General features: G+C 42.8%; 1 protein-coding gene across 1 annotated transcript in view; it reads right to left on the bottom strand.

The window, feature by feature from the left end:
- LOC139413951 (PHD finger protein 2) overlaps positions 1-23798 on the bottom strand; it is a 168702-nt gene that overhangs the window by 58560 nt on the left and 86344 nt on the right. Inside the window, exons 17-19 of the mRNA XM_071161841.1 lie at positions 21262-21413; positions 16112-16431; positions 10854-10946 (exon numbers count right to left, since the gene is read on the bottom strand). Coding sequence (XP_071017942.1) covers positions 10854-10946; positions 16112-16431; positions 21262-21413 — 565 coding nt within the window. The remainder of the gene's footprint in view (positions 1-10853; positions 10947-16111; positions 16432-21261; positions 21414-23798) is intronic.

Here is a 23798-nt window from a genome sequence, read left to right as displayed (position 1 = left end):
TGGATAGTATCACTGCTCTGGATAGTATCACTGCTCTGGATATTATCACTGCTAGTATCACTATACTGGATAGTATCACTACTCTGGATAGTATCACTGCTCTTGATAGTATCACTACTCTGGATAGTATCACTGCTCTGGATAGTATCACTACTAGTATCACTGCTCTTGATAGTATCACTGCTCTTGATAGTATCACTGCTCTGACTAGTATCACTACTCTGACTAGTATCACTACTCTGACTAGTATCACTACTCTGGATAGTATCACTGCTCTGGATAGTATCACTGCTCTGGATAGCATCACTACTCTGGATAGTATCACTACTCTGGATAGTATCACTACTCTGGATAGTATCACTACTCTGGATAGTATCACTACTCTAGATAGTATCACTACTCTGGATAGTATCACTACTCTGATAGTATCACTACTCGGATAGTATCACTACTCTGGATAGTATCACTACTCTGGATAGTATCACTGCTCTGGATAGTATCACTGCTAGTATCACTGCTCTTGATAGTATCACTGCTCTTGATAGTATCACTGCTCTGGATAGTATCACTACTCTGGATAGTATCACTACTCTGGATAGTATCACTGCTCTGGATAGTATCACTGCTCTGGAAAGTATCACTGCTAGTATCACTGCCCTGGCTAGTATCACTACTCAGGATAGTATCACTACTCTGGATAGTATCACTGCTATGGATAGTATCACTGCTGGTATCACTGCTCTGCATAGGTTCACTACTCTGGATAGTATCACTACTCTGGATAGTATCACTACTCTGGATAGTATCACTGCTCTGGAAAGTATCACTGCTAGTATCACTGCCCTGGCTAGTATCACTACTCAGGATAGTATCACTACTCTGGATAGTATCACTGCTCTGGATAGTATCACTGCTAGTATCACTGCCCTGGCTAGTATCACTACTCTGGATAGTATCACTACTCTGGATAGTATCACTGCTCTGGATATTATCACTGCTAGTATCACTATACTGGATAGTATCACTACTCTGGATAGTATCACTGCTATTATCACTACTCTGGATAGTATCACTGCTCTGGATAGTATCACTGCTCTGGATAGTATCACTACTCTGGATAGTATCACTACTCTGGATAGTATCACTACTTTGGTTAGTATCACTGCTCCCGATAGTATCACTGCTCTTGATAGTATCACTACTCTGGATAGTATCACTACTCTGGATAGTATCACTACTCTGGATAGTATCACTACCCTGGATAGTTTCACTACTCTGGATAGTATCACTGCTAGAATCACTACTCTGGATAGTATCACTACTCTTGATAGTATCACTACTAGTATCACTACTCTGGATAGTATCACTACTCTGGATAGTATCACTGCTCTGGATGGTATCACTGCTCTGGATAGTATCACTGCTGGTATCACTGCTCTGCATAGTATCACTACTCTGGATAGTATCACTGCTCTGATAGTATAACTGCTCTGGAAAGTATCACTGCTAGTATCACTGCCCTGGCTAGTATCACTACTCAGGATAGTATCACTACTCTGGATAGTATCACTGCTCTGGATAGTATCACTGCTAGTATCACTGCCCTGGCTAGTATCACTACTCTGGATAGTATCACTACTCTGGATAGTATCACTGCTCTGGATAGTATCACTGCTAGTATCACTATACTGGATAGTATCACTACTCTGGATAGTATCACTGCTATTATCACTACTCTGGATAGTATCACTGCTCTGGATAGTATCTCTGCTCTGGATAGTATCACTACTCTGGATAGTATCACTACTTTGGTTAGTATCACTACCCTGGATAGTTTCACTACTCTGGATAGTATCACTGCTAGAATCACTACTCTGGATATTATCACTACTCTTGATAGTATCACTACTAGTATCACTACTCTGGATAGTATCACTACTCTGGATAGTATCACTGCTCTGCATAGTATCACTGCTCTGACTAGTATCACTGCTCTGGATAGTATCACTACTAGTATCACGGCTCTGGATAGTATCACTACTCTGGATAGTATCACTACTCTGGATAGTATCACTACTCTGGATAGTATCACTGCTCTTGATAGTATCACTGCTCTGACTAGTATCACTACTCTGACTAGTATCACTACTCTGGATAGTATCACTACTCTGACTAGTATCACTACTCTGACTAGTATCACTACTCTGACTAGTATCACTACTCTGGATAGTATCACTACTCTGGATAGTATCACTACTCTGGATAGTATCACTGCTCTGGATAGTATCACTGCTAGTATCACTATACTGGATAGTATCACTTCTCTGGATAGTATCACTGCTATTATCACTACTCTGGATAGTATCACTGCTCTGGATAGTATCACTGCTCTGGATAGAATAACTACTCTGGATAGTATCACTACTCTGGATAGTATCACTACTTTGGTTAGTATCACTGCTCCCGATAGTATCACTGCTCTTGATAGTATCACTACTCTGGATAGTATCACTACTCTGGATAGTATCACTACTCTGGATAGTATCACTACTCTGGATAGTATCACTACCCTGGATAGTTTCACTACTCTGGATAGTATCACTGCTAGAATCACTACTCTGGATAGTATCACTACTCTTGATAGTATCACTACTAGTATCACTACTCTGGATAGTATCACTACTCTGGATAGTATCACTACTCTGGATAGTATCACTGCTCTGGATAGTATCACTGCTCTGGATAGTATCACTACTAGTATCACTACTCTGATAGTATCACTACTCTAGATAGTATCACTAGTCTGGATAGTATCACTAGTCTGGATAGTATCACTAGTCTGGATAGTATCACTGCTCTGGATAGTATCACTGCTCTTGATAGTATCACTGCTCTGGATAGTATCACTGCTCTGGATAGTATCACTGCTAGTATCACTGCTCTTGATAGTATCACTGCTCTGGATAGTATCCCTGCTCTGGATAGTACCACTGCTCTGATAGTATCACTGCTCTGGAAAGTATCACTGCTAGTATCACTGCTCTGGATAGTATCACTGCTCTGGACAGTATCACTGCTAGTATCACTGCTCTTGATAGTATCACTGCTCTGGATGGTATCACTGCTGGTATCACTGCTCTGCATAGTATCACTACTCTGGATAGTATCACTGCTCTGATAGTATCACTGCTCTGGAAAGTATCACTGCTAGTATCACTGCCCTGGCTAGTATCACTACTCAGGATAGTATCACTACTCTGGATAGTATCACTGCTCTGGATAGTATCACTGCTAGTATCACTGCCCTGGCTAGTATCACTACTCTGGATAGTATCACTACTCTGGATAGTATCACTACCCTGGATAGTTTCACTACTCTGGATAGTATCACTGCTAGAATCACTACTCTGGATAGTATCACTACTCTTGATAGTATCACTACTAGTATCACTACTCTGGATAGTATCACTACTCTGGATAGTATCACTGCTCTGCATAGTATCACTGCTCTGACTAGTATCACTACTCTGGATAGTATCACTACTCTGACTAGTATCACTACTCTGGATAGTATCACTACTCTGGATAGTATCACTACTCTGGATAGTATCACTACTCTGGATAGTATCACTGCTCTGGATAGTATCACTACTCTGGATAGTATCACTACTCTGGATAGTATCACTACTCTGGATAGTATCACTACTCTGGATAGTATCACTACTCTGGATAGTATCACTACTCTGGATAGTATCACTACTCTGGATAGTATCACTGCTCTTGATAGTATCACTGCTCTGACTAGTATCACTACTCTGGATAGTATCACTATTCTGACTAGTATCACTACTCTGACTAGTATCACTACTCTGGATAGTATCACTACTCTGGATAGTATCACTGCTCTGCATAGTATCACTGCTCTGGATAGTATCACTGCTCTGGATAGTATCACTACTAGTATCACTACTCTGATAGTATCACTACTCTGGATAGTATCACTACTCTGGATAGTATCACTACTTTGGATAGTATCACTGCTCTGGATAGTATCACTGCTCTGGATAGTATCACTACTAGTATCACTACTCTGATAGTATCACTACTCTAGATAGTATCACTAGTCTGGATAGTATCACTAGTCTGGATAGTATCACTGCTCTGGATAGTATCACTGCTCTGGATAGTATCACTGCTCTTGATAGTATCACTGCTCTGGATAGTATCACTGCTAGTATCACTGCTCTTGATAGTATCACTGCTCTTGATAGTATCACTACTCTAGATAGTATCACTGCTCTGGACAGTATCACTGCTAGTATCACTGCTCTTGATAGTATCACTGCTCTGGATAGTATCACTGCTAGTATCACTGCTCTTGATAGTATCACTGCTCTAGATAGTATCACTGCTCTGGACAGTATCACTGCTAGTATCACTGCTCTGGACAGTATCACTGCTCTGGATAGTATCACTGCTCTTGATAGTATCACTGCTAGTATCACTGCTCTTGATAGTATCACTGCTCTTGATAGTATCACTACTCTAGATAGTATCACTGCTCTGGACAGTATCACTGCTAGTATCACTGCTCTTGATAGTATCACTGCTCTGGATAGTATCACTGCTAGTATCACTGCTCTTGATAGTATCACTGCTCTTGATAGTATCACTGCTCTAGATAGTATCACTGCTCTGGACAGTATCACTGCTAGTATCACTGCTCTTGATAGTATCACTGCTCTGGATAGTATCACTGCTAGTATCACTGCTCTGGATAGTACCACTGCTCTGGATAGTATCACTGCTCTAGATAGTATCACTGCTCTGGACAGTATCACTGCTAGTATCACTGCTCTTGATAGTATCACTGCTCTGGATAGTATCACTGCTCTGGATAGTATCACTGCTAGTATCACTGCTCTTGATAGTATCACTGCTCTTGATAGTATCACTACTCTAGATAGTATCACTGCTCTGGACAGTATCACTGCTAGTATCACTGCTCTTGATAGTATCACTGCTCTTGATAGTATCACTGCTCTGGATGGTATCACTGCTGGTATCACTGCTCTGCATAGTATCACTACTCTGGATAGTATCACTGCTCTTGATAGTATCACTGCTAGTATCACTATACTGGATAGTATCACTACTCTGGATAGTATCACTGCTATTATCACTACTCTGGATAGTATCACTGCTCTGGATAGTATCACTGCTCTGGATAGTATCACTACTCTGGATAGTATCACTACTTTGGTTAGTATCACTGCTCCCGATAGTATCACTGCTCTTGATAGTATCACTACTCTGGATAATATCACTACTCTGGATAGTATCACTACACTGGATAGTATCACTACCCTGGATAGTTTCACTACTCTGGATAGTATCACTGCTAGAATCACTACTCTGGATAGTATCACTACTCTTGATAGTATCACTACTAGTATCACTACTCTGGATAGTATCACTACTCTGGATAGTATCACTGCTCTGCATAGTATCACTGCTCTGACTAGTATCACTGCTCTGGATAGTATCACTACACTGGATAGTATCACTACTCTGGATAGTATCACTACTCTGGATAGTATCACTGCTCTTGATAGTATCACTGCTCTGACTAGTATCACTACTCTGGATAGTATCACCACTCTGACTAGTATCACTACTCTGACTAGTATCACTACTAGTATCACTGCTCTGGATAGTATCACTACTCTGGATAGTATCACTACTCTGGATAGTATCACTACTCTGGATAGTATCACTACTCTGGATAGTATCACTGCTCTTGATAGTATCACTGCTCTGACTAGTATCACTACTCTGGATAGTATCACCACTCTGACTAGTATCACTACTCTGACTAGTATCACTACTCTGGATAGTATCACTACTCTGGATAGTATCACTACTCTGGATAGTATCACTACTCTGGATAGTATCACTACTCTGGATAGTATCACTACTCTAGATAGTATCACTACTCTGGATAGTATCACTGCTCTGGATAGTATCACTACTAGTATCACTACTCTGGATAGTATCACTACTCTGGATAGTATCACTACTCTAGATAGTATCACTACTCTGGATAGTATCACTACTCTTGATATTATCACTACTAGTATCACTACTCTGGATAGTATCACTACTCTGGATAGTATCACTACTCTGGATAGTATCACTACTCTGGATAGTGTCACTGCTCTTGATAGTATCACTGCTCTGACTAGTATCACTACTCTGACTAGTATCACTACTCTGGATAGTATCACTACTCTTGATAGTATCACTGCTAGTATCACTACTCTGGATAGTATCACTACTCTGGATAGTTTCACTACTCTGGATAGTATCACTACTCTGGATAGTATCACTACTCTGGATAGTTTGACTACTCTGGATAGTATCACTACTCTGGATAGTATCACTACTCTGGATAGTATCACTACTCTGGATAGTTTCACTACTCTGGATAGTTTCATTACTCTGGATAGTTTCACTACTCTGGATAGTATCACTACTCTGGATAGTATAACTACTCTGGATAGTTTCACTGCTCTGGATAGTATCACTACTCTAGATAGTATCACTGCTCTGGATAGTATCACTACTCTAGATAGTATCACTACTCTAGATAGTATCACTGCTCTGGATAGTATCACTACTCTAGATAGTATCACTACTCTGGATAGTATCACTGCTCTGGATAGTATCACTGCTCTGGATAGTATCACTACTCTAGATAGTATCACTGCTCTGGATAGTATCACTGCTCTGGATAGTATCACTACTCTAGATAGTATCACTACTCTAGATAGTATCACTGCTCTGGATAGTATCACTACTCTAGATAGTATCACTACTCTGGATAGTATCACTGCTCTGGATAGTATCACTGCTCTGGATAGTATCACTACTCTGGATAGTATCACTACTCTAGATAGTATCACTACTCTAGATAGTATCACTGCTCTGGATAGTATCACTACTCTAGATAGTATCACTACTCTGGATAGTATCACTGCTCTAGATAGTATCACTACTCTGGATAGTATCACTACTCTGGATAGTATCACTGCTCTGGATAGTATCACTGCTCTGGATAGTATCACTACTCTGACTAGTATCACTGCTCTAGATAGTATCACTGCTAGTATCACTACTCTGGATTGTATCACTACTCTGGATAGTATCACTACTCTGGATAGTATCACTACTCTGGATAGTATCACTACTCTAGATAGTATCACTACTCTGGATAGTATCACTGCTCTGGATAGTATCACTACTAGTATCACTACTCTGGATAGTATCACTACTCTGGATAGTATCACTACTCTGGATAGTATCACTGCTCTGGATAGTATCACTGCTCTGGATAGTATCACTACTCTGGATAGTATCACTACTCTGGATAGTATCACTGCTCTAGATAGTATCACTACTCTGGATAGTATCACTACTCTGGATAGTATCACTACTCTGGATAGTATCACTACTCTGGATAGTATCACTGCTCTAGATAGTATCACTACTCTGGATAGTATCACTACTCTGGATAGTATCACTGCTCTAGATAGTATCACTACTCTGGATAGTATCACTGCTCTTTTATAACCTTTACGTGTCGGCCTCAAGGCCTTCGTCAGAGCTTTTGTGAGTGTTTATAATTTCCGTTCAATGAATCTAATGGGGTTGGAGTTGAGGGAATCCAAGGCAAGTGTTACCAAATTTAACAATGTGCATTTCATACATTCTCAAATAATGTGTGTACATAAAACGTATTAAACAAGTCTGTAAAACCACAATGAGGACATCGACCTATCAAATACGTTTTCATAAATCATTGGGTACAGTGCAGGAAAAAAAACTCAAGAGCAGGCTGAAGTGGTGGCATTATTTCATGTTCACATTTACAACATAACATACATGGGCATTTCATCATTAAGACCTTCAGGAAATAATGTCGGGAGTGTGAAAATCCCCAAAACATTCCCTTTAACTCAGAATACTATTAATATCACCTCCTCTGTCTGATATCTTTACTTTCTCTCTGCCACAAAATCTAAAAAGGTAGAAATGTAATGTTTTAGGTCATTAAAATGTACTGCGACTGGATAATCCCTGTCGTTTCCCCTGATTTAACTTTTATGTTCACTAGTTCTCTGTTTGAGAGAACGAGATGTTTTACCTACATAACACAGCCCACATGGACATTTAATCATGTAGATAACATGGGTGGTGGAACACGTAATAATGTCATTTATTAGGAACTGTTTTCCTGTGTGTGGGTGGCAGAAATATTCACACTTCATCATATTGTTGCACTGTGTGCTGCCTCTGCATTTATAGCTACCATTCGGACGAGGACGGAAAAGAGCTCTTTTTGGCTGGCAGTTGGTGAGTTCGTAAATTCAGCTGGCAGAACTGAGTCCCATGATAAAACAAGCCAGTGTTTGTTGCTGGTCCCATGATAAAACAAGCCTGTGTTTGTTGCTGGTCCCATGATAAAACAAGCCAGTGTTTGTTGCTGGTCCCATGATAAAACAAGCCAGTGTTTGTTGCTGGTCCCATGATAAAACAAGCCAGTGTTTGTTGCTGGTCCCATGATAAAACAGGCCAGTGTTTGTTGCTGGTCCCATGATAAAACAAGCCAGTGTTTGTTGCTGGTCCCATGATAAAACAGGCCAGTGTTTGTTGCTGGTCCCATGATAAAACAGGCCAGTGTTTGTTGCTGGTCCCATGATAAAACAGGCCAGTGTTTGTTGCTGGTCCCATGATAAAACAAGCCAGTGTTTGTTGCTGGTCCCATGATAAAACAAGCCAGTGTTTGTTGCTGGTCCCATGATAAAACAAGCCAGTGTTTGTTGCTGGTCCCATGATAAAACAGGCCAGTGTTTGTTGCTGGTCCCATGATAAAACAAGCCAGTGTTTGTTGCTGGTCCCATGATAAAACAAGCCAGTGTTTGTTGCTGGTCCCATAATAAAACAAGCCAGTGTTTGTTGCTGGTCCCATGATAAAACAAGCCAGTGTTTGTTGCTGGTCCCATGATAAAACAGGCCAGTGTTTGTTGCTGGTCCCATGATAAAACAAGCCAGTGTTTGTTGCTGGTCCCATGATAAAACAGGCCAGTGTTTGTTGCTGGTCCCATGATAAAACAAGCCAGTGTTTGTTGCTGGTCCCATGATAAAACAAGCCAGTGTTTGTTGCTGGTCCCATGATAAAACAAGCCAGTGTTTGTTGCTGGTCCCATGATAAAACAAGCCAGTGTTTGTTGCTGGTCCCATAATAAAACAAGCCAGTGTTTGTTGCTGGTCCCATGATAAAACAAGCCAGTGTTTGTTGCTGGTCCCATGATAAAACAAGCCAGTGTTTGTTGCTGGTCCCATAATAAAACAAGCCAGTGTTTGTTGCTGGTCCCATGATAAAACAAGCCAGTGTTTGTTGCTGGTCCCATGATAAAACAAGCCAGTGTTTGTTGCTGGTCCCATGATAAAACAGGCCAGTGTTTGTTGCTGGTCCCATGATAAAACAAGCCAGTGTTTGTTGCTGGTCCCATAATAAAACAAGCCAGTGTTTGTTGCTGGTCCCATGATAAAACAAGCCAGTGTTTGTTGCTGGTCCCATGATAAAACAAGCCAGTGTTTGTTGCTGGTCCCATGATAAAACAGGCCAGTGTTTGTTGCTGGTCCCATGATAAAACAAGCCAGTGTTTGTTGCTGGTCCCATGATAAAACAAGCCAGTGTTTGTTGCTGGTCCCATGATAAAACAAGCCAGTGTTTGTTGCTGGTCCCATGATAAAACAGGCCAGTGTTTGTTGCTGGTCCCATGATAAAACAAGCCAGTGTTTGTTGCTGGTCCCATGATAAAACAGGCCAGTGTTTGTTGCTGGTCCCATGATAAAACAGGCCAGTGTTTGTTGCTGGTCCCATGATAAAACAAGCCAGTGTTTGTTGCTGGTCCCATGATAAAACAGGCCAGTGTTTCCTTGACAGCGTCTTTGCGCAAGTTAAAGTATGTGGTGGTGAACATTTCAGACTGTCCTTTAGTCCTAGTTGGTCTTTTTGGTAGTAGTTCATCTGTTTCCCCTAATGCCACATTAAGAGCTTCATCCACACATTATAGAGAGTAGCCTCCTCTTAGAAACCTGTTGCGCATCTCTTTGTTTTTCTAGATAATCCTCTGTGGAGTGGCATATACGACACAATCTGAACAACGGGCCTCTTGGACGTCCTCTTTTTAACGGTGGAAGCTGTCCCCCTTGTAATAGAGTATTTCTGTCCGTTTCTTTTCTGTACAGAGTTGTAAACAGGTTTCCAGTTGATTTCTCAAACTACATACCGAGGTGATGACGTTGAGTGTCACATTCAATAGTGAATTTGAGATTGGGGTCAATGTCATTGAGTAATGCCATAAGGTCTGACAGCTCTTCTCCTGTTCCTCAGGATATAAACATATTTGTGAACAAAATTTGCAAGACATTTCTGGGATCTTTAATTTCAGCTCATGAAACATGGAACTGACACTTTGTATAGAGTGTCTGAACCTTTCACCTATACAGTATTAGAGACAGGTGTAGTGTACCTGTGGGGCTGTAGAGTGTCTGAACCTTTCATCTATACAGTATTAGAGACAGGTGTAGTGTACCTGTGGGGCTGTAGAGTGTCTGAACCTTTCACCTATACAGTATTAGAGACAGGTGTAGTGTACCTGTGGGGCTGTAGAGTGTCTGAACCTTTCATCTATACAGTATTAGAGACAGGTGTAGTGTACCTGTGGGGCTGTAGAGTGTCTGAACCTTTCATCTATACAGTATTAGAGACAGGTGTACAGTACCTGTGGGGCTGTATGGAGTGTCTGAACCTTTCCTCTTCTTGGATCTGGATTTGAAGACAGGGTTATCCTCTTCAGACTCCAGAGATGGGTAAACTGGAACAAACACACACCCTCTGGTTAGTTAGCACTCATACACCCACAGCTCAACACTGTCTGTCTAAAAGCTTCAAGTTCCTTGGTGTCCACATCACCAACAAACTAACATGGTCCAAGCTCACCAAGACACTCATGAAGAGGGCACGACAAAACCTGTTCCCCCTCAGGAGACTGAAAGGTTTGGCATGGGTCCTCAGATCCTCAAAAGGTTTTACAGCTGCATCATCGAGAGCATGGTTGCATCACGGCCTGGTATGGAAACTGCTCAGCCTCCAACCGCAAGGCACTACAGATGGTAGTGTGTACGGCCCAGTATATCACCGGGGCCAAACTTCCTTCAGAGGAAGGCCCAAAAAAGTGTTAAAGACTCCAGCCACCCTAGTCATAGACTGTTCTCTCTGCTACCGCAAGGCAAGCGGTACCGGAGCGCCAAGTCTACATCCAAGAGGCTTCTAAACAGCTTCTACCCCCAAGCCATAAGACTCCTGAACATCTAATCAAATGGCTACCCAGACTATTAGCCTCCACATTGACTCTGTACCGGTACCCCCTGTATATAGCCTCCACATTGACTCTGTACCAGTACCCCCTGTATATAGCCTCCACATTGACTCTGTACCGGTACCCCCTGTATATAGCCTCCATATTGACTCTGTACCGGTACCCCCTGTATATAGCCTCCACATTGACTCTGTACCAGTACCCCCTGTATATAGCCTCCACATTGACTCTGTACCGGTACCCCCTGTATATAGCCTCCACATTGACTCTGTACCGGTACCCCCTGTATATAGTCTCCACATTGACTCTGTACCGGACCCCCTGTATATAAAACTGCTTTGTTGGTTAAGGGCTTGTAAGTAATCATTTTACATTAAGGTCTACACCTGTTGTATACGGCATTTCACTGTAAGGTCTACTACACCTGTTGTATTCAGCATTTCACTGTGAGGTCTACTACACCTGTTGTATTCAGCATTTCACTGTAAGGTCTACTACACCTGTTGTATTCAGCATTTCACTGTGAGGTCTACTACACCTGTTGTATTCAGCATTTCACTGTGAGGTCTACTACACCTGTTGTATTCAGCATTTCACTGTGAGGTCTACTACACCTGTTGTATTCAGCATTTCACTGTGAGGTCTACTACACCTGTTGTATTCAGCATTTCACTGTAAGGTCTACTACACCTGTTGTATTCAGCATTTCGCTGTAAGGTCTACTACACCTGTTGTATTCAGCATTTCACTGTAAGGTCTACTACACCTGTTGTATTCAGCATTTCACTGTGAGGTCTACTACACCTGTTGTATTCAGCATTTCACTGTGAGGTCTACTACACCTGTTGTATTCAGCATTTCACTCTGAGGTCTACTACACCTGTTGTATTCAGCATTTCACTGTGAGGTCTACTACACCTGTTGTATTCAGCATTTCACTGTGAGGTCTACTACACCTGTTGTATTCAGCATTTCACTGTAAGGTCTACTACACCTGTTGTATTCAGCATTTCGCTGTAAGGTCTACTACACCTGTTGTATTCAGCATTTCACTGTAAGGTCTACTACACCTGTTGTATTCAGCATTTCACTGTAAGGTCTACTACACCTGTTGTATTCAGCATTTCACTGTAAGGTCTACTACACCTGTTGTATTCAGCATTTCACTGTAAGGTCTACTACACCTGTTGTATTCAGCATTTCACTGTGAGGTCTACTACACCTGTTGTATTCAGCATTTCACTGTGAGGTCTACTACACCTGTTGTATTCAGCATTTCACTGTGAGGTCTACTACACCTGTTGTATTCGGTGAATTTGATTTCCACTGGTTCTTCAATTCCTTCCATCCTCTTTCATCCTCTTCTTCTCTCCATTTTCTAAAAGAGCCATGTTTCTATCTAATGATGTCACATAGCAGAGGCCAACCGATCTAATTACTAACGTGATGATGATGATGATGCGCATTCCTGCAGAATTTGGTTTCCCCTGCATTAACACTGACATGCTGGATGATGTCTGCTCTCTCTCTACAGCTGTGAAGCAGCTGTTCCCTCCCTCCCTCCCAGCTCTTTGAACACCACCACAGTTAAGCGCACACACTTTGCTTTTCGATCATGAAATGATCGAGAAAAAAATAATTAGGTGTTTACAGACGATGGGGAAGTCTGTGAGAACTGACAGAACGCCTTGCTAGAACTAGGACTGGTGGTATGAGAATTCGGGGGGTTCTAGAATGAGAATGTTCGTGCCACTAATGACTAATTAGAGTTGTGGGATTCTGAAAGTAATTAAAACAACAGATTTAAGTGATGATGATGGGAGATGAAAAGGCTGAACGGGGCAGTGGTGTTGTTGTTGGATAGGCCTCACAGGGAACCCATTCTGGAAGACACAACTTGTAAAGGAGGTAGAGAAACCTAAACACATATCTCTGTAATCTATTTTTAATTCAAATATCCTGGCTTAAATTAGATTGAGGCAGCCACATGTTAATACAACAGAGGTCAATCTGTTTTAATGACACCTGCTGGCAGATCAGAGTGGAGGGAAGCGTAAAGGAAACGCACAACTCTTCAGTCACAGGCCGTATAACCACTGTCTCAGCTAGAAACATAGCTTCAGTCACAGGCCATATAACCACTGTCTCAGCTAGAAACACAGCTTCAGTCACAGGCCATATAACCACTGTCTCAGCTAGAAACATAGCTTCAGTCACAGGCTGTATAACCACTGTCTCAGCTAGAAACACAGTTTCAGTTATAGGCCGTATAACCACTGTCTCAGCTAGAAACACAGCTTCAGATACAGGCCGTATAACCACTGTCTCAGCTAGAAACACAGCTTCAGTTACAGGCTGTATAACAACTGTCTCAGCTAGAAACACAGCTTCAATTACAGGCTGTATAACCACTGTCTCAGCTAGAAACACAGCTTCAGTTACAGGCTGTATAACAACTGTCTCAGCTAGAAACACAGCTTCAGGCACAGGCCGTATAACCACTGTCTCAGCTAGAAACACAGTCAGCTTCAGTCACAGGCCATATAACCACTGTCTCAGCTAGAAACACAGCTTCAGTCACAGGCCATATAACCACTGTCTCAGCTAGAAACACAGCTTCAGTCACAGGCTGTATAACCACTGTCTCAGCTAGAAACACAGCTTCAGTTACAGGCCATATAACCACTGTCTCAGCTAGAAACACAGCTTCAGTCACAGGCCATATAACCACTGTCTCAACTAGAAACACAGCTTCAGTCACAGGCCATATAACCACTGTCTCAGCTAGAAACACAGCTTCAGTCACAGGCCATATAACCACTGTCTCAACTAGTAACATTAATGAACTGCTCTAAAGAACATGTCTCTAGGCCTGACATGTTCATCTCACAAGCTGATGGCTATCTCTAGAGGAACATGTATCATATCTCTAGTGGAACATGTATCATATCTCTAGTAGAACATGTATCATATCTCTAGTGAAACATGTATCATATCTCTAATAGAACATGTATCATATCTCTAATAGAACATGTCTCATATCTCTAGTGGAACATGTATCATATCTCTAATAGAACATGTCTCATATCTCTAGTGGAACATGTCTCATATCTCTAGTGGAACATGTATCATATCTCTAGTGGAACATGTATCATATCTCTAATAGAACATGTATCATATCTCTAGTGGAACATGTATCAAATCTCTAATAGAACATGTCTCATATCTCTAGTGGAACATGTATCATATCTCTAGTGGAACACATATCATATCTCTAGTGGAACATGTATCATATCTATAGTGGAACATGTATCTCTATGTATCTCTAGTGGAACATGTATCATATCTCTAGTGGAACATGTATCTCTATGTATCTTTAATAGAACATAAATCATATCTCAGTGGAACATGTACCTCTAGTGGAACATGTCTCATATCTCTAGTGGAACATGTATCTCTAGTGGAACATGTATCATATCTCTAGTGGAACATGTATCATATCTCTAGTGGAACATGTATCATATCTCTAGTGGAACATGTATCATATCTCTAGTGGAACATGTATCATATCTCTAGTGGAACATGTATCATATCTCTAGTGGAAAATGTATCATATCTCTAGTGGAACATGTATCATATCTCTAGTTGAACATGTATCATATCTCTAGTGGAACATGTATCTCTATGTATCTCTACTGGAACATGTATCATATCTCTAGTGGAACATGTAACATATCTCTAGTGGAACATGTATCATATCTCTAGTGGAACATGTATCATATCTCTAGGGGAACATGTATCAAATCTCTAATAGAACATGCATCATATCTGTAGTGGAACATGTATCTCTAGTGGAACATGTCTCATATCTCTAGTGGAACATGTATCTCTAGTGGAACATGTCTCATATCTCTAGTGGAACATGTATCGCTAGTGGAACATGTCTGATATCTCTAGTGGAACATGTCTCATATCTCTAGTGGAACATGTATCATATCTCTAGTGGAACATGTATCATATCGCTAGTGGAACATGTCTCATATCTCTAGTGGAACATGTATCATATCTCTAGTGGAATATGTATCATATCTCTAGTGGAACATGTATCATATCTCTAATAGAACATGTATCATATCTCTAATAGAACATGTATCATATCTCTCGTGGAACATGTATCAAATCTCTAGTGGAACATGTATCATATCTTTAGTGGGACATGTATCATATCTCTAGTGGAACATGTATCATATCTCTAGTGGAACATGTATCATATCTCTAATAGAACATTTATCATATCTCTAGTGGAATATGTATCATATCTCTAGTGGAACATGTATCATATCTCTAGTGGAACATTTATCATATCTCTAGTGGAATATGTATCATATCTCTAGTGGAACATGTATCATATCTCTAGTGGAACATGTATCATATCTCTAGTGGAACATGTATCATATCTCTAATAGAACATGTATCATATCTCTAGTGGAACATGTATCATATCTCTAGTGGAATATGTATCATATCTCTAGTGGAATATGTATCATATCTCTAGTGGAACATGTATCATATCGCTAGTGGAACATGTATCTCTATGTATCTCTAGTGGAACATGTATCATATCTCTAGTGGAATATGTATCTCTATGTATCTCTAGTTACCATAGTCTGAGTCCTTGAAGCAGGCGTCCATGTGATCATGGTCGTCATCAAACTCGATGCTGTCGATGCTGCTGTTCTTCTTTGTTTTCTTGGGTTTGGCTGGCCGCTTACTGTTCCCATCTCCTCCTTTTCCTCCTCGTGTTCCTCCTTTCCGTCCAGCCGTGGTGTTGGTGGCATGGTTCCTGCCCCAGGAACCACCTCCTCCTCCAGGGGTGTCAGAGGAGATGGCTGCAGCCTCTGCGGTAGCCCCGGAGGACAGGTTGGCCATAGACAACATCCCCTGAATGGCCTCCTGTGTGCTGGGAGATGCAGGTGGCTGACTGTAAGTACGTCAATAAGAAATAACACAACACAATAACACATTACACTGCTGGAAGGTGTACCCGCCGGAGAGAGAGACAGATCGAGAGAGAAGAGAGAAGAGAGAGAGCGAGCGAGAGAGATGAGACAGAGAGAGAGATAGCGAGACGGTATTATTATCAGACCTGTGTTCAAATACTTTGAGAGTCTGCCTAGAGTGCCAGATGGTCAGGGGTTGGATTTTTTCTATTGGTTTAAGCCAGGCACAGATAAAGTATTTGAAACCCAGGTCTGACTAATGTGTGTTTATAAGGTCATGTGGTTCACGTTGAACTGGGATCACGTTATAAACCTGATTACCGACAGTATCAACAGAGTTAATCATATGATAAATAGAGACGATATTTTAGGGGACATTTTGTGGGATATTTTCATATTTCTCGCCTCTTCAAATTGGGGATACACTCTAGACCCAAACTGCTACAGACCTATATCCATCCTACCTATATCTATCCTACCTATATCTATCCTACCTATATCCATCCTACCCTGCCTCTAGACCCAAACTGCTACAGACCTATATCTATCCTACCCTGCCTTTCTAATGTCCTCAAAAGCCAAGTTAACAAACAGATCAGTGACCATTTCGAATCCCATCGTACCTTCTCCACTATGCAATCCGGTTTCCGAGCCGGTCACGGGTGCACCTCAACCTCGCTCAAGGTACTAAACGATATCATAACCGCCATCGATAAGAGACAATACTGTGCAGCCGTCTTCATCGACCTTGCCAAGGCTTTCGACTCTGTTAATCACCGTATTCTTATCGGCAGACTCAACGGCCTTGGTTTCTAAAATGATTCCCTCGCCTGATTCACCAACTACTTCTCAGACAGAGTTCAGTGTGTCAAATCGGAAGGCCTGTTGTCCGGACTTCTGGCAGTCTCTATGGGGGTGCCACAGGTTTCAATTCCCAGGCCGACTCTTTTCTCTTTATACATCAATGATGTCGCTCTTGCTGCTGGTGAGTCTCTGATCCACCTCTATGCAGACGACACCATTCTGTATACTTCTGGCCCCATTGGACACTGTGTTAACAAACCTCCAAATGAGCTTCAATGCTATACAACACTCCTGCCGTGGCCTCCAACTGCAAGTAAATCTAAATGCATGGTCTTCAAACAATCACTGCCCACACCTGCCCGCCCGTCCAGCATCACTACTCTGGACATTTCTTACTTAGAATATGTGGACAACTACAAATACCTAGGTGTCTGGTAAGACTTTAAACTCTCCTCCAGACTCATATCAAACATCACCAATCCAAACTTAAATCTAGAATCGGCTTCCTATTTCGCAACAAAGCCTCCTTCACTCATGCTGCCAAACATACCCTCGTAAAACTGACAATCCAACCGATCCTCGACTTCGGAGATGTCATTTACAAAATAGCCTCCAATACCCTACTCAATAAATTGGATGCAGTCTATCACAGTGCCATCCGTTTTGTCACCAAAGCCCCATACACTACCCACCACTGCGACCTGTACACTCTCGTTGGCTGGCCATCGCTTCATACTCGTCGCCAAACCCACTGGCTCCAGGTCATCTATAAGTCTCTGCTAGGTAAAGCCCCACCTTATCTCAGCTCACTGGTCACCATAACAGCACCCACCCGTAGCACGCGCTCCAGCAGGTATATGTCACTGGTCATCCCCAAAGCCAACACCTCCTTTGGCCGCCTTTCCTTCCAGTTCTCTGCTGCCAATGACTGGAACGAACTGCAAAAATCACTGAAGTGATCTCTAACTTTAAGCATCAGCTGTCAGAGCAGCTTACTGATCGCTGCAGCTGTACCTAGCCCATCTGTAAATAGCCCACCCAACTACCTCATCCCCATACGGTTATACATGTTTTTGTTCCTTTGCACCCCAGTATCTGTACTTGCACATCATCTTCTGCACATCTATTCCAGTGTTAATACTAAATTGTAATTATTTTGCCACTATGGCCCATTTATTGCCTTACCTCCCTAATCTTACTCCATTTGCACTCACTGTATATAGACTTTTCTATTGTGTTATTGACTGTATGTTTGTTTATTCCATGTGTTACTCTGTGTTGTTGTTTGTGTCGCCCTGCTTTGCTTTATCTTGGCCAGGTCGCAGTTGTAAATGAGAACTTGTTCTCAACTGGCCTACCTGGTTAAATAAAGGCGATCTGGTCTACCTGGTTAAATGAAGGTGATCTGGTCTACCTGGTTAAATGAAGGTGATCTGGTCTACCTGGTTAAATAAAGGTGATCTGGTCTACCTGGTTAAATAAAGGTGATCTGGTCTACCTGGTTAAATAAAGGTGATCTGGTCTACCTGGTTAAATAAAGGTGATCTGGTCTACCTGGTTAAATAAAGGTGATCTGGTCTACCCGGTTAAATAAAGGTGAGATAAAAAATGTAATAAATAAAGGTGAAAACAAATTTGGAGAGCTGCCCTGCAATATAAAAAACACTCTCCGAGTTTGCTATTCACATGAAGCATTGCCTGATGTGAACCATGCCTCGAACAAAAGAGATCTCAGAAGACCTAAGATTAAGAATTGTTGACTTGAATAAAGCTGGAAAGGGTTACAAAAGTATCTCTAAAAGCCTTGATGTTCATCAGTCCACGGTAAGACATATTGTCTATAAATGGAGAAAGTTCAGCACTGTTGCTACTCTCCCTAGGAGTGGCCATCCTGCCAAGATGACTGCAAGAGCACAGTGCAGAATGCTCAATGAGGTTAAGAAGAATCCTAGTGTCAGCAAAAGACTTGCTAACATCTCTGTTGATGAGTCTACGATACGTAAAACACTAAACAAGAATGGTGTTAATGGGAGGACACCACGGAAGAAGCCACTGCTGTCCAAAAAAACATTGCTGCATTCTGAATTTCGCAAAAGAGCCCCTGGATGTTCCACAGCGCTACTGGCAAAATATTCTGTGGACAGATGAAACTACAGTTGTTGTTTGGGAGGAACACACACTATGTGCGGGGAATAAAAGGCACAGCACACCAACATCAAAACCTCATCCCAACTGTAAAGTCTGGTGGAGGAAGGATCATGGTTTGGGGCTGCTTTGCTGCCTCAGGGCCTGGACAACTTGCTATCATTGACGGAAAAATGAATTCCCATGTTTATCAAGACATTTTGCAGGAGAATGTAAGGCCACATTAACATATTAATTAGGCAGGACATTAACATATTAATTAGGAGGGACATTAAAATTAATTAGGAGGGACATTAACATATTAATGCAGGTGTGTATGCCTCCCTATGCAGGTGTGTGTGCTGGTCCTATACAGGTGTGTGTGCCTCCCTATGCAGGTGTGTGTGCTGGTCCTATACAGGTGTGTGTGCCTCCCTATACAGGTGTGTGTGCTGGTCCTATGCAGGTGTGTGTGCTGGTCCTATGCAGGTGTGTGTGCTGGTCCTATACAGGTGTGAGTGCTGGTCCTATACAGGTGTGTGTGCCTCCCTATGCAGGTGTGTGTGCTGGTCCTATGCAGGTGTTCTGCTGGTCCTATACAGGTGTGTGTGCTGGTCCTACGCAGGTGTGTGTGCTGGTCCAATACAGGTGTGTGTTCTGGTCCTACGCAGGTGTGTGTGCTGGTCCTATACAGGTGTGTGTGCTGGTCCTATACAGGTGTGTGTGCTGGTCCTACGCAGGTGTGTGTGCTGGTCCTATACAGGTGTGTGTGCTGGTCCTATACAGGTGTGTGTTCTGGTCCTATACGGGTGTGTGTGCTGGTCCTATACAGGTGTGTGTGCCTCCCTATACAGGTGTGTGTTCTGGTCCTATACATGTGTGTGTGCTGGTCCTATGCAGGTGTGTGTGCTGGTCCTATACAGGTGTGTGTGCTGGTCCTATACAGGTGTGTGTGCTGGTCCTATACAGGTGTGTGTTCTGGTCCTATACAGGTGTGTGTGCTGGTACTATACAGGTGTGTGTGGTGGTCCTATACAGGTGTGTGTGCTGGTCCTATACAGGTGTGTGTTCTGGTCCTATACAGGTGTGTGTTCTGGTCCTATACAGGTGTGTGTTCTGGTCCTATACAGGTGTGTGTGCTGGTCATATACAGGTGTGTGTGCTGGTCCTATACAGGTGTGTGTGCCTCCCTATGCAGGTGTGTGTGCTGGTCCTATGCAGGTGTGTGTTCTGGTCCTATACAGGTGTGTGTGCTGGTCCTATACGGGTGTGTGTGCCTCCCTATGCAGGTGTGTGTGCTGGTCCTATGCAGGTGTGTGTTCTGGTCCTATGCAGGTGTGTGTGATGGTCCTATGCAGGTGTGTGTTCTGGTCCTATGCAGGTGTGTGTGCCTCCCTATGCAGGTGTGTGTGCTGGTCCTATGCAGGTGTGTGTGCTGGTCCTATGCAGGTGTGTGTGCCTCCCTATGCAGGTGTGTGTGCCTCCCTATGCAGGTGTGTGTGCTGGTCCTATGCAGGTGTGTGTGCTGGTCCTATGCAGGTGTGTGTGCTGGTCCTATGCAGGTGTGTGTTCTGGTCCTATGCAGGTGTGTGTTCTGGTCCTATGCAGGTGTGTGTTCTGGTCCTATGCAGGTGTGTGTGCTGGTCCTATGCAGGTGTGTGCCTCCCTATGCAGATGTGTGTGCTGGTCCTATGCAGGTGTGTGTGCTGGTCCTATTCAGGTGTGTGTGCCTCCCTATACAGGTGTGTGTGCTGGTCCTATACATGTGTGTGTGCTGGTCCTATACATGTGTGTGTGCTGGTCCTATACAGGTGTGTGTGCTGGTCCTATACAGGTGTGTGTGCTGGTCCTATGAAGGTGTGTGTGCTGGTCCTATGGTGTACCTGTTGGCGTTGTAGTCGACGCCCACTGCCTTGCTGGCCTGGAGAAGGTCCAGGATGCCCGTCTTCTTTTTCACCTTCGAGTTACGACCTTTCACCTCCGGCTTGACCTCTGTGTCGATGTGGAGCGACTCCTCATCTGATGAGTCAGCCTTCTGAGGAATACAATACAATGGTATTGTACACACACTGAACACACCAGGACATTACTGTGAAACCCTCACACACTGAACACACCAGGACATTACTGTAAAACCCTCACACACTGAACACACCAGGACATTACTGTAAAACCCTCACACACTGAACACACCAGGACATTACTGTAAAACCCTCACACTGAACACACCAGGACATTACTGTAAAACCCTCACACACTGAACACACCAGGACATTACTATAACACAAGAACCGCCTGGCCTTTCAGCCTATCAGGACCCGCTAGAGAACGTTGCCGGGCATCCCATTTAGCATCAGATGCATATCAAGCCACAAGGGGCAACGAACATAAGAAACAACGATTGATAAATAGTGCAGAAAATATTATAAAGGAGTAATTGCGCCAATAAATATTTGTGGTAATATATAAATAATGTACAATTTGACTGATCATATTGCCACTCATCAGATTATTGACAACTTAGGCTAACTCTTAGTATGGTGAAATTAATTTTGGTATAGTTTTGATGCAGTTTAGGTGTAGTTTCGGTTTAGTTTTGATATACACTGCTCAAAAAGAATAAAGGGAACACTAAAATAACACATCCTAGATCTGAATGAATAAAATATTCTTATTAAATACTTTTTTCTTTACATAGTTGAATGTGCTGACAACAAAATCACACAAAAATTATCAATGGTAATCAAATTTATCAACCCATGGAGGTCTGGATTTGGAGTCACACTCAAAATTAAAGTGGAAAACCACACTACAGGCTGATCCAACTTTGATGTAATGTCCTTAAAACAAGTCAAAATGAGGCTCAGTAGTGTGTGTGGCTTCCACGTGCCTGTATGACCGCCCTACAACGCCTGGGCATGCTCCTGATGAGGTGGCGGATGGTCTCCTGAGGGATCTCCTCCCAGACCTGGACTAAAGCATCCGCCAACTCCTGGACAGTCTGTGGTGCAACGTGACGTTGGTGGATGGAGCGAGACATGATGTCCCAGATGTGCTCAATTGGATTCAGGTGTGGGGAACGGGCGGGCCAGTCCATAGCATCAATGCCTTCCTCTTGCAGGAACTGCTGACACACTCCAGCCACATGAGGTCTAGTATTGTCTTGCATTAGGAGGAACCCAGGGCCAACCGCACCAGCATATGGTCTCACAAGGGGTCTGAGGATCTCATCTCGGTACTTAATGGCAGTCAGGCTACCTCTGGCGAGCACATGGAGGGCTGTGCGGCCCCCCAAAGAAATGCCACCCCACACCATGACTGACCCACCGCCAAACCGGTCATGCTGGAGGATGTTGCAGGCAGCAGAACGTTCTCCACGGCCTCTCCAGACTCTGTCACGTCTGTCACATGTGCTCAGTGTGAACCTGCTTTCATCTGTGAAGAGCACAGGGCGCCAGTGGCGAATTTGCCAATCTTGGTGTTCTCTGGCAAATGCCAAACGTCCTGCACGGTGTTGGGCTGTAAGCACAACCCCCACCTGTGGACGTCGGTCCCTCATACCACCCTCATGGAGTCTGTTTCTGACCGTTTGAGCAGACACATGCACATTTGTGGCCTGCTGGAGGTCATTTTGCAGTGCTCCTCCTGCTCCTCCTTGCACAAAGGCGGAGATAGCGGTCCTGCTGCTGGGTTGTTGCCCTCCTACAGCCTCCTCCACCTCTCCTGATGTACTGGCCTGTCTCCTGGTAGCGCCTCCATGCTCTGGACACTACGCTGACAGACACAGCAAACCTTCTTACCACAGCTCGCATTGATGTTCCGTCCTGGATGAGCTGCACTACCTGAGCCACTTGTGTGGGTTGTAGACTCCGTCTCATGCTACCACTAGAGTGAAAGCACCGCCAGCATTCAAAAGTGACCAAAACATCAGCCAGGAAGCATAGTAACTGAGAAGTGGTCTGTGGTCCCCACCTGCAGAACCACTCCTTTATTGGGGGTGTCTTGCTAATTGCCTATAATTTCCACCTGTTGTCTATTCCATTTGCACAACAGCATGTGACATTTATTGTCAATCAGTGTTGCTTCCTAAGTGGACAGTTTGATTTCACAGAAGTGTGATTGACTTGGAGTTACATTGTGTTGTTTAAGTGTTCCCTTTATTTTTTTGAGCAGTGTAGTTTAGGTGTCATTTAGGTGTAGTTTTGATATAGTTTAGGTGTAGTTTTAATATAGTTTAGATATAGTGTAGATATAGTTTAGATGTAGTTTTAATATAGTTTAGATATAGTGTAGATATAGTTTAGATGTAGTTTTAATATAGTTTAGATGTAGTTTTAATATAGTTTAGGTGTAGTTTTAATATAGTTTAGATGTAGTTTTAATATAGTTTAGATGTAGTTTTGATATAGTTTAGGTGTAG

The sequence above is a fragment of the Oncorhynchus clarkii genome, chromosome 7 (genome assembly GCF_045791955.1).
Source record: "Oncorhynchus clarkii lewisi isolate Uvic-CL-2024 chromosome 7, UVic_Ocla_1.0, whole genome shotgun sequence".
Classification (NCBI taxonomy): domain Eukaryota; kingdom Metazoa; phylum Chordata; class Actinopteri; order Salmoniformes; family Salmonidae; genus Oncorhynchus; species Oncorhynchus clarkii.
This window is presented reverse-complemented; position numbering and strand designations above follow the sequence as displayed.